This window comes from Pieris rapae, chromosome 6 (assembly GCF_905147795.1).
Source record: "Pieris rapae chromosome 6, ilPieRapa1.1, whole genome shotgun sequence".
NCBI classification, from domain to species: Eukaryota; Metazoa; Arthropoda; class Insecta; order Lepidoptera; family Pieridae; genus Pieris; species Pieris rapae.
This window is the reverse complement of record NC_059514.1, coordinates 1,887,792-1,900,645: the sequence shown is the minus strand read 5'-3', so window position 1 is coordinate 1,900,645 and position 12,854 is coordinate 1,887,792. Positions and strand designations below refer to the sequence as shown.

Here is a 12,854-nt window from a genome sequence, read left to right as displayed (position 1 = left end):
TTATTAAAATCTAAAAATACTATCATAGTAATAATAAAAATAATTAAAACAAATTTAAGAAGTTTGGTTTCTATGGCAGCATTTCCTTATTATAGTTGTGTTTCCACCCGTATCACCTCGACATCACAATTAAGCGTTTTTGTGACAGTTTTTCCTGCGCACCGAGCGTTTTTATGGCAGTTTTTGCCGCACACCACCACTGTGGAATCAGCTGTCCACGCAAGTATTTCCGAAATAGTAGGTATGACTAATTCTTTCAAGAAAAGAGCGTATCAAATATGAAAAGTCTGGCAACACACCTGCGAGCCTTCTGGCATTGGGAGTGTCACTTAACATCAGGTGAGCCTCCTGTTCGTTTGACCCAGAATCTTTAAGAAAAAGACGCCTCTCTTTAGATTCGAATATATGCTACCAAAACCAAAACAAACACAGTATCGTTTCTTTTGTATAACGTAACTTCCCCTATTTTGCTGCGAAATGTTTGCATTTAATTCGATAATGCATAAACATATTAAATCCTGTAGATTGGAAACCCTATTTACAGGGAACATCGTAAATCTCGCGCACGACGTGACTACTGTTTCCTCGCAAAATTGAACTTTTTCCTTTAAATGCAGCGATTTCTCGAGTATTTCAAATGTAACCTGCATTTTTGCAATCAGATTTCGATATTACCTAACCTAGGTAGACAGCCGGATGTCATCTGCAGTTTCCCAGTTTTGCAGTACATTTTACAAATGCTGTATACCATATAGCGGATCCGACACACTTTATACACTCGTTTTACATACAGAAAAATCTAATAATGTAAATCATTCTCGACTCCACTTGATTACAATTTTTTTATTAAAATCTGTCCAGCCGCTTAGGAGTTTAGATAAATAGCCTACATACCAACTGCAGCGCCATCTGCCGGGCTGATTTGTGAATCTAAACCATCCATGGTGCCATCCAAACGCATACAAAAAATTATTTCAAATCGGTACAGCCGATATACCGTACCGTATTCCTTTTTCCAATATTTTCTTGGTATTTTCATTTTTGTTATAATTATTGTTATTTTGCCACTTTCTGAATTGTGGTTCCCCGTTTGTTGTCTAAAATCTAAAAGCTACTTTACTAAGGCAACATTGGTATACAAAATCAATCTATGTGCTACCTATGTTGAATGATAGAATCTGAAAATAGACTGTCGACATGAATTGAAATAATTTTACTGCGGCGTTTCAAATACTAAAATGTACCTCTGTTCCCGAACACCGAGTTTGTAGGTTACTGTGTATTGTCTGATAATTTTCATTTTATATTGTTTGCTACGAAGTTACAACGTTGAGGTAACTTCTATAAGTTTCATATATTTTCTAGACCGGACAATTACTAACAGACAATGTTTCTACTTCGAGTATTCTTTAGTTTATTTTTTTTGTTAATAATAATTACTATATATTTTCACATTTTTTTCAGTAACGGGTCAAACGGGTATATAGACACTCGGGTACATAGGCTCGCAAGTACTTTATATATTCGTAGCTTTCTTCTTGAAGGTCGGCAAATCGAAGTGATTAGGAAATACATCGATGGGCAGCTGGTTCCATATGTCTATTTTCTCAATCTACCATGGTCTCTATAAGGGATACAATTATAGTTGCTCATCTCTATAATTGCCCAATATATATTTGTTAGAGCTAACTTCTGTGATTGTCACCTTGCAAATACCAGTCATGTATTTTTATTTTACAATCTTAAGAAACTCAACCAAGGTTCGATTAGAGATTCTTAAACATATATAGATGTCTTTTTATTGACAAAATCCAATAGTTGTTAGTCCAACATCCGTTGATTTTTTTTCTTCAAGTTAAGCCCTGTGAGGTGAAGCTATTATTTTTCTAATTTATTACAGTGCTGGTATGGATTTATATCATTAATTTATAACTCATACCATTTATTGTTCCTGCCAGGTCTCTACGCTCACATAGAACTTTTAATTTTCAGACTCCCAGAACCAACATTGGGTTCCGCGAGCCTCTTCACAGGATGTGTTCTTCTCTAGATTCTATCAAAAACATTGACTCTTTTTCGCACTCCACTACTGCTTTATTTAAGAATAAAATAAAACAACTGTTAAGGTCTTAACTCTGCCGTGTATATGTGTCGTTGTCATGTTTTGTTTTGTTTGTATCATATAGTTATATTAGTGAAACCTATTGTGGATACATCTAATGTGTTTATTTTATGTTTTATTTTTAACTTTATTTTTATTGTCAAGCTGTATCCGTTTTGTTTCCAAATAAATAAACTCTTCGCTTTAATAATTCCAGCTGAGAATAATGCGGTGATGGCGGATGGCGCGGGCGCGGAAGCGGGGGCGGAAGCGGGCGCGGAAGCTGGCGCGGGCGAGAGCGCAGCGCGCGGTGCAGCGCTCGAGCGTGCCTACGTGCATGACGTATACGATCAGGCGGGCGAAGATGAAGCTAGCGAGCCCGCGCCCGCCGTCACTACATTCCTCAAGGAACTCGAACCGGGTGCCCTCGTCTGCGATGTCGGTAAGGGATTATCAAATGTTTTATAAGTCTGATTTTAAGCATTACATTTGTATTAAAAGTTAATTTAAAAGGCCGACAAGTCTTCTGGTATTGAGAGTGTCCATGGGCGGTATCAATTAACATCAGATGAGACTAGAACCCGTTTGCGTTGAGTTCTGTTAAAAAATACTCTCGATATATTTCTTTAATATTCATATCGAGCGTAGGTAGATTATATAGAGATTACATAGAGCTGAGGTCGTAATCTCTAAATGATGTACGAAAAATCTTGAAATCGGTATCTATTGGAAGTTACCATATCTTTTATATTATCTATTCTATTTTGTAGTGTTATGTGTTTTAATTTGAATAAAAAAAAGGCAAGTAATTTTTAACATCCTACCTTCCTCTGCTATAAATAGATTTTGAAACGTCGTTTGCAAAGTACAGATACTACATTACTTTCCCATTGGATAAAATATACTAAAATAAACAATACTCTTGCTAATAATATATAGTACAATACCCAGTTTACTAAATATCTTATTTTACGCCCACGCGGCTTAGCATAACATAAACGAATAATATAATTAGCATTCAATTTTCTACGAAATAAGGTAAATGTCACAATGTGGGAGGTTACAAAGATCGCTACTTGGTAATGTGATACACCCTAGAGCTACTTTATTATCATTTCCAGGTAAAATACAGAAAGGCCACTTTTAGACTGCTTATATAAAATAAAGAAATATTTTTAAACACTGTAATATACTGCTCAAAACAGAGACATTAAATAAATGTCTTCTAGTCAACACTGTTATGTATATTTATACAAACCACAGCGGTTTTGTATACGTATTATGATTTTATAATTTTATTTATAATTTTTTTTATTCTGTAAATTATAAGATCAAAATACGTGAATAAATTTAAACATAGATAATATGGGATTCTACTTGAAATAACCCTAAATTGGCTAAAACGCCACAGGACAATTGAAAACGTGTTCTTGATTTAAGTTAGTTTAAATAAAAAAATGGCGTCTGACTTGTTCTTAAATAAGCTTACAAAATGCTATATCTGCAAGCTATTCTAAAATAAAGATAAATGTTACAAAAAAAATACAATTATAGATTTTAGATTTTACTAACAAAAAAAAAGGTTTTCTAGAAAATTCGATTAGGTATTAGATGGGTATTTAATGATTCTTTTTATAAATTGATTGCCCCTTTGATTGTGTTTATTCTTTTATATGCGCGAAGAATTTGACTGATAGTTCATAGATAGGTGGTTTCTGCAGACGGAACTTGGAGCTTAGTACAAGAGCTGGTCGAAATACTATTACATATATTTTTATCTATTTTATTTCAGGTTGTGGAAATGGAAAATACCTGAGTGTGAACCCCTCTGTCTTCGCAGTGGGTGGAGACAGATGTACCAGATTATCGACGCAAGCGCACCAAACAAACAATGAGGTAAGTTAAATGTTAACATACTTTTGATCACTAAATCTCAGATTAATATTGAACAATAAACTATTATCTGTATTTATTTAATTCTACTGTACGTGTGTACAGTGAATTTTTCTTAAAAGGCTCGATTTGAAATAAGTTTTTGTATGCGTTTGATTGTATCAGCCATATTAGTTAATTTACTATTGTAGATCATTTTGGAAGAAAACTAAACGGTTTAATTTTTATTCGATTAATATCGAACCACCTGAAACACACAGATGTTTTTTGACAGGTTGTTGTATGCGACAATCTTAGTCTACCGTTCCGCGATGAGTCATTTGATGCGGTACTCTCTATTGCCGTGGTCCACCATTTTGCAACAGTGGAAAGGAGAGCCATGGCACTACGAGAGCTCGCCAGAATCACTAGGATCGGTGGTCGACTCCTCCTCACTGTGTGGGCTATGGAGCATGAGGGACGGAACTTCCATTCACAGGTGCATATTGTATTTAGTTGTACATTTATTGACTTGAAATAATAAGAAACGAAATGTAGGTTCGTAGCTCCTGTTATATTTATTAAGTTGTTCTTCGGTTCATTAGTTTTTATTGTATTTCTTTGGAAATTGAAACATAGAATTGAGATAACATTAATCGACAATGTATAATATTATTTATGTTTTAGGATGTTCTGATACCTTGGCATAGACCTGTGACTTTATGTCCTCCACCGCCAGCACCACGGTTCCTTTCCGTAGAGCATGATCAGTAAGTATTATTCGGAAAAATATTTGTTTAATATGCGTATTCGAACGTATACATTAATAAAGATATATAAATATTTTCAGAAGTGCAGAGCCGTGGAAAAGTCACGATGGCTCGCCTGGATCGTCATCTTTGTCATCTCCAAATGAAACTTGCTATTCATTTGTGAGAAGAGCATTACAGAGGATAGCTGGCCGACGGTCCTTTCTTCCTTCTTGGAGTCTCGGATCGAGGGTAAACTTAAGAGCTTGTCCTCGTGGCCAACTGGAACCACCGGCGGCTGATCTACCTATCGAATTACGAAGATTAGATGAAGTTCTACCTCCAAGATTGATAGCACAACCTTCAGAGACATCTACACTAAAGTCTAGAAGTCTCACCGATATCGCAGATGTAGAACGACATGCCATGGTTAGATCGAGGTCGAGTCTCCCAAGTCTCGGTGGAGACGGGCACGAACCGCCAACAATACAACCACCTCCGACTGACGTACCAGAACAACGAAAGAAGCCGAAGTTAGTCAAACAAAAAAAATCAATTAATGAAGATGATGCAGAAGAGGATTTAGATAAACCAACGGACATGAAAAGCCTTGTCGAAGAGATGCCTAATTTCAAAGTTCATACGTACAGAGCACAATCGAGAAAGCCAGGAGTTTTCAAGCAAACGTCTCTAAACGAAGAACTAATGTCAGTGGAAAGGTTACGGGAGAAAGAACGCTTAAGAAAAAATATACAGAAACAAGCGTCACTCAATGAAGAATATTTATTTCGAAGGCCTGGAACATTTGACTCTATTCGTGATTCAATATTTTCGACATCAGCCACTACTGCAAAGAAGTTTCAGTCACTTAAAAATGGTCTAACAAATAAATTCAAAACTTCTACAACGAATATAGATAAAGTAACTGTTTTTGTCAGAATGTTGCAAGGCTGGAAAAATCATGGACCTGCTCCTGAGGTTCCTACAACACCAAGTGATACCAATTCAAACAGTGAGAAAACTTGCCCCGAAAGGAGACATTCCAGGGAAGATGGCTCAGATTCCTCAAAAGATAGTAGCTTACAAAGTGATACAAGTGTCGATTCTGAAGACAGTTTTGCTTCAGTTATATATGTACCGAAGGCTGATGGAAGCGGTGATCCTTTATCACCAACCCCTTTATCTCCTGGTCCAACCTCACCAAGACTAAAAGTATCATCAGTACCTACTTCCCCTAGGATGAAGAATTCCCCTGGTTTACCTTCACCGAGAATTAAACAGTCATTTCCTTTAATAAGACCACCCTCTTCGCCTAATGCTGTACAGGCAGCTGCTAATTTTAATAAAATACTGGTGGCTCAATATAGCCTGAAAAATTATTCTACCAACAATAACGCTCCTGTTATTTCTATAAAACCCCAATCAAAGAGCCAGCCCAATTCACCACCAAAACCTGAGGACGACACCAAAATTATAAGTACTGCAATTGAAACATTGCCCTTAATTAATAAAACTATACCAATTTCAGTCCCAGAAATATATGAAGAAATTGACCCAATACCTCCTATCAAAGAAGAAGAAGAATTTACTGAAACTCCTTCTGAAGTTACAAAGGAACTCATCGCAGAAATAAATAAAGACATTGAAGAGATCCACAAGCTGACATTAGAAACAAATGATCTAAAGCCTCGCATTCTTCAAGATACAAAGCCATATCCCAAAATAACTCTTCAAACTGTTGCTGAATTACCAGAGATACCGCAGTACAAACCTAAAGATAAATCACCTATATCTGATGTATTAGACTCAAGACACGCAGATAAAAAGCGAAAAGAGAGAATAAGGCAAATAAAAGAAATGTTAAATAAAGGGATTCCTTCTATAAGTATAAGTCGACGGCCACCGTTTCCAATTGTACGAACGACAGGAAAATCTGAACCAATTGCCAAGAGTCATCCAAAACTTATGTCCTTAGAACTATTTAATCCTGCCGTTGATGATATGGACAGTGATTCCAGTGGAGTTTCTTCTCCAGATTCAGTTGACAGCGTAATCAGTGTAATACCCGAAGAATTGCGCAAAATGGCGATGGAAAAAGGTAAGTCTATGATGTAGTGTTAATTAAATAGATTCATTAAGATTGTTTACCTTTACCTGGTTGTTTTGCTACTTATATTATCTTATTAATCGCATTTCGGAAAAGGCCATTAAAAGATCATTCAAAAAAATGGATATACTGATTTTTGAATAGTTATATTGTCTATATCATATACGTGTCTTTTTTTCAGATTTGTGTACATCCGAATTAGAAGTAAAGACGGGCGAGCCAGCTTCCGATAAAATAACCACCAACGTGAGTAGTTCTCCAAATCTTTTAGATGCTGTTTCTGAAGTGGCACACTCATTGGATGAAACATGTGAAACGATTATTCAATCAAGTCCTAGATCGAAACGGAAACATTTTGAAAAAGTAGAAAGTTCTGATACAATGGCCATAGTTCAAGGAGCTTCAAGTAGTAGCAGTAGTAGTAATTGGAGTTTAAATAAACTTTCACCGGGAGATTTGAGGCTATTAGAAGATAAATCTCGATCACAGTCTCATACAAGTTCCAGTGGAAGTTCTTGTAGCTTAGAACGACTTTCGCCAGGCAGACGGTCAAAAGACCGATCTCCAAAGCTAGGAAGTACAAGTAATTCAACGTGGAGCTTAAACAGGCTATCTCCAAACAGACCAGAAGGCCGTTCACTTGACGAAAATTACACAAAGAGTCATCGCAGTCCAACACGCTTACCTTACGATTCAATATCAATATCCAGCACAGACTCCGAGAAGTCAATTTCCAAATCAGAAAGTTTCAACAGAATTCAAGCTAACGAACCTTTAGTCACTTGCAAATCTGACATGATAGCAAAGGATGAAGATTGGGTAGATCAAGACCGAAGTCAACACTTAACTGAATTTGCTGAAAAACTGAGTGAAAAACTTTTACAGGAAATTGATCAATATTCAAAACGGATTAGCGAAGAAGACTTTGATCTTCCAAGCAGTAGCAGTAGCGAAAAAAGTATATCCTTAAGACTGAAACGGGAAGAGGAAGATAGAAACACTCAAAAGATATTAGATGAGCTGTCGGATAGTCTACAGCATCTTGAAGATCCCTGCCTAACTAAGAGTGAAAAAGGGAATGAAAGCCATAGTATAGGAAAATTAAGTGAAAAAACTAAATATGTAACTTGTTTACAAGATACACAAGAAGTTGATATTAATAAATTATTTCCTAAGTGTACAACAAAAACTAAAAGCAAGAAGAGAACCAAAGACGTAGACCCCATCATTAACAAATACAGAGAACTGAAGAAAACTATGAAAGTGACAAGTGAAGAGGACATATTTCTAAATAATTGTGCCAATATTCAATACAACGTAAAACCCATAACAGATGAGAAACTCCCGGATACAATAGATTTTAAAAATCCTGACGATGACAGTGCAATCTCTTCCAGTAATGGTAATCCAGAGATAACAATTGACTCTGGGGCTTATGATACAAGTCAATCACTGGAGACTGGATATTCACTGGAGTCAGAAATCAGCGTGGACTCCCTGTGTACTAGTACTGACAAGAGATCTTCGTTGAAAGTGGGCCAGTCAACTGACTCTAGCGACTTGGACAAAATGGAAATAAGTCCTGAATCCATAACTTCTCGTTCAAGCACAAGCACTGCGCCCTTAAAATCTGGCTTCTCCATCGAATCAAGTGATACTTCCGCCGGATGCGACTGGAGTCGTAGAGACAAGACGGGAAGTACTGCTTCATTAGGCTGTGCCAGTTTGGCTTCCCTGCCGTCCTGTAGTGAATGCTCTAAGGAGAGAAAGTTTTTGGAAATGCGGTCGTCATCAGAAGACACCGCAACAATGCCAGTGGTACCACCGCGTTTGCCGCATGCCCCACTCTTGCCCTCACTAAGCGACGGCTCTGACAGCCTCCCTTCAGAAGGGGGAGCCGTAACCTATCATCGATATTATCATGTCTTTAAAAAAGGGGAGCTTGATCAATTAATTGAAAAGTACGTCGAAAGTCTTCACGTAGTGTCCTCATACTACGATCAGGCGAGCTGGTGTGTTATTGCTGAAAAAGTACAAGTGTGGACTATTTAAGTGTAATCGTTGTACAAAATGTAAATGGAATATTCGATTGTGTAAAACTAAGTTCTCTCAAACTGTACAGTGAAGAATACTTCCAAGTGACCTTACGAACTCTAATGAGCGTATAATTGGATAATTGGAGTTATGAAGTGTAAACTTACAAATGCCAAAAGTGAGGCTTTTGATTTAAATATATAATAGACATTAATCTATATACTGTTATTAATCTAATGTAATCGTATTTACTCGCCCTCACCAGAGGCTACCGAACTCTTAAGGGCCTTTAGGACTCGCATAAAATGAAAACTAAGAGCTTTAAATAGTGAAAAAAATAATTATAATATAATATATACTTCAGAGGCTCAAATAATATAAGCTGCTTATAGCTTATCTATCGTTCTATCGATCAAGTTGACCTGCAGTGTAGTCGTTTATACCGTTCTTCAAGACGTTATTGTTCGATTGTGCTAAATTATTCTATGACAATAACACAATTAATTTAAATATAACATATCCATACGAATTACTATCGAAACGTAGTTTTTTTTAGTTTTGAACAATGGTATAAACATTTGAATTTGAAAAATCGTATTTTCAGTATTATAATCGGAGCTGGCCTCGCTGTTAAATATGTACAAAGTTCTGCATAATGACTAACTTCCAAACCTAATCAATATAAAATTGTTACTTGTATGTTAATCAAAAGTCATAGTTATGTCGTAATTTCAACTTCATTTGTTTCCATTACGGTTTTTGTTTACACATAGATATAATTATAAACATACTAGATAGCTACGTTCGTCACAAGATATACATATAAAGATAAATAAAAAAGCACTCTCATAACGAAATATTTTCGACTACTTTTGCAAATACTTGAAAGTACAAATACTCATAAGTGTACTTGGGATTCGATTTGTGTAAACCATTCATTTTGATACACATTTTTACGTAGGTTCATTTCAAGAGTAATAAGAACGAATTGTATATTATTCTCAATAGATTATTTGTATGCGAATCTACAAGACAAAATGTTCGTTGCTATGCTCATAGTAATATCTGGGCTGTAGATCTAAACTTTTAACAATGAAAAAAATAAAGAAAATCTTTAACGTTATTTTTCAGTTTTAATTTGCAACAGTGTGATACGCTGTCAACTTACCACGAACAACTTTTAATTAAATAATTACTTATAATTAAATAAATAAAATAAACTACTACCGTCAGCTCTTTTACTCCCGACACCCAGAACCAACACTGGGTTCCATCTCTTCACAGGTTGTGTTCTGTCTTTGATTCTGTCAAAAGCATCGACCCTTTTTCGCACTGCTATACTGCTCCATTTAAAAATAATTTGAAACAACTGTTAATGTCCTAATCCTTGTATCGTTATCCTCTATTATATCTACAGGTATATTTGTCGTTGTCCGGATTTATAAATTTTGTGTTGTTTTTATTAGTGAACCTTTTGTGGATACATCCAATGTGTTTATTTTCAACTTTTTTTATTGTAAAGATGTATATATGATGTGACTTAACACTGAACAGTCTGTCTCGTAGAAATGTTATCTCAGCCAAACTGGCACTGCTTATGCATTTAATACAGCCTTTTACTTAATTTCAATGTAAATATCGCTCTAAGGAAGCTATAAGAGTAATTATGTTATCAGAATCAGTGAGATTAAACTTAATTTAATTAGACAAATAAGGCTGTATATTTAATAATTACATACTTGCAATTACATCTCGCGAATTTGCATGATTATAAGTATAAAATGGATACGAAAAGTCATTTGGCATGAATCTCAAGTAATCATTGAATGTACAGCTATCTAGACAAATACTTCTAGTAGGTAAATAAGTAGTCGTAAGAATGGATGAAAGCACAAGATAATAAAGTCCAAAGGTTATTTTAAATCGTCACAGTTTTCTAAATGCCATGACATTTTTTATACTGATACATTTGTCTTGTGAATGGGGTTGCGAAGTTTTAGTCATGTGATACTACGATTTGATTCTCGTATATGTTTACGATATTGGAAATATGAAAACATATGTATTATACGTTAAAAGATCTGGCCTCTTAAAAAGTCTAGAAGCATGTATTGAAGTAATCATTTTTATACTCATATTCGCAATAAGAAAAACAAAAGACGCTCTTTATAACATAGCCTTTATTCGTTTATTATAACCGACGATTTAAATTTGAAACCTATATATGAAAATAAAATATGTCGTATTGATTATCATGAACTTTGTTACAGAAATCTTTAATGCGTCGTGGATTTACAGAATTACTGTTAATTTTAAATGTCACTTTTCAAAACGAACGTTTTCAACGCTAGTAAGCGGAGAACTAAAACGCGGGTGTAATTAATACGAGAATCAATTCGGGAGCCTAGACATACCCATCTTTTGTTAGGTGGACGGACAGATATGTATCCGTCCACAGTCTGTGAATATTATATTATGTTGCGCTTGGGCATAAGCATTATTTTAATACTTTTAAATTCACGAGACTTATATTTTCATACTACTATATAATAGCTTGAAATTTCCATAATTTTACTTTGAAACTCAAAGGAAGGTATATAAGGCGTCCGTTTTGAAAGGTTAAAGACCTTACCCAAAATTCGTTGCGTAATACTTGAGCGCCCTCTAAAAAAACTATTGGATGGTATCATATGCTATATTTATACTAAGTCGCAGCTCTGAATCTTACCGTCAGACAATTAAAGACATTTCAGGGTAGTTGGAACATAAAACGTAACAGAAAACGACGGCGTGTTTCGTTTGTTTGTGATTGGGTAACAACATCTCTATACGCCTTGTGATTGGTCCGTTTGACTATTTACAATAAGACGCAACGTTTCGTCTTGCGTCTTAGGCCTTTACCTTCCTTTAGGTTATATTTAACGCATATCAATGGCTAACTCATAAATATCACTAATTATTTTTGTAACATTTCGTACAGGGTGAACTTTCATAGCTAATTGCACGTAGATCATAAAAATAATCCTTTTCTCCATGTGACCAAATACTGTTCTTTTTATCGACGTAAGATACTCTTTATCACCCCGAAGAGATGTTAAAAAAAACAATTTTTAAGTGATAAGGATAATAAAATAATAAATAGCTGATTGAGGCTTATACTCTCCATACGCTGGAATGTTTCAAGCTACACGTATATAAATAACGACTGCTAAGCCTATTTGTTGGATTTGAAGCCTCGACATGAAACACAACCTTTTACTAAAGGATTATACTTCTTTCGAATTTGGACAAATAATAATTATCTTTATACAGTATTAGGTTACATAATTGCTATACGTTTGATGAAAAAGCTATCTGAATATTTAATTGTTGACGTGCGTATTCTACGTTATCGGATAGTTTTTTAATATTTTGTCCTGTACACTCATGCGTCACTTTGCAAATAAGTAAATGAGATAAAACATATATAAAAATCTTTAAAGGCTCTTAAATTGTATGAAAAATGCGTCTTATTAACTTATACTTATTAACGTCAAAAACAAATACAATATTTAATTTAACATTGAAAGTTGAAATAAACTCTCCGCCGCAATTTTTAATCGCCAAGTTTTTTTGTTTTACACAACGTTTGCAAAGCTGCAACCATTACACCATGTTCCACATGGCATTTTAAGTTATCAAAAATAATTTAAAAACGAACATTTGTCCTCTATCAGCAGGAGGCATGGTGAAATAGGAGCACGCTTACATTCTCGTGAGAACAACACGAAATTTAGTTTAGGCATTCCAGCGTTGGATCACTTCCACACGGTACGCTCAACGTTGTAGTCAGAATATTATTATTAATTGGAAGTGAAACATTCAATTAAATTATTAAAATTCAAAGTCTGTCAAGACTAATCAGCCTTACTTAAGAATAGATCTTATTCCTGTTAGTAATAACACGTTGGAGCGTTTTTTTTTTCATTCAATGTTAATGCTATTTCTTTAC

The 12,854-nt window shown here is 35.1% G+C and overlaps 1 protein-coding gene across 1 annotated transcript in view; it reads left to right on the top strand.

Moving 5' to 3' along the window:
• Positions 1-12,436, top strand: part of LOC110997347 — a 31,683-nt gene extending 19,247 nt beyond the window's left edge. The window contains exons 3-8 of the mRNA XM_022265472.2: positions 2,319-2,543; positions 3,894-3,997; positions 4,269-4,472; positions 4,661-4,743; positions 4,824-6,820; positions 7,011-12,436. Of these exons, the coding sequence (XP_022121164.2) occupies positions 2,336-2,543; positions 3,894-3,997; positions 4,269-4,472; positions 4,661-4,743; positions 4,824-6,820; positions 7,011-8,881 (4,467 nt within the window). The 5' untranslated portion in view covers positions 2,319-2,335 and the 3' untranslated portion in view covers positions 8,882-12,436. The remainder of the gene's footprint in view (positions 1-2,318; positions 2,544-3,893; positions 3,998-4,268; positions 4,473-4,660; positions 4,744-4,823; positions 6,821-7,010) is intronic.
• The last annotated feature ends 418 nt before the right edge of the window (positions 12,437-12,854 follow it).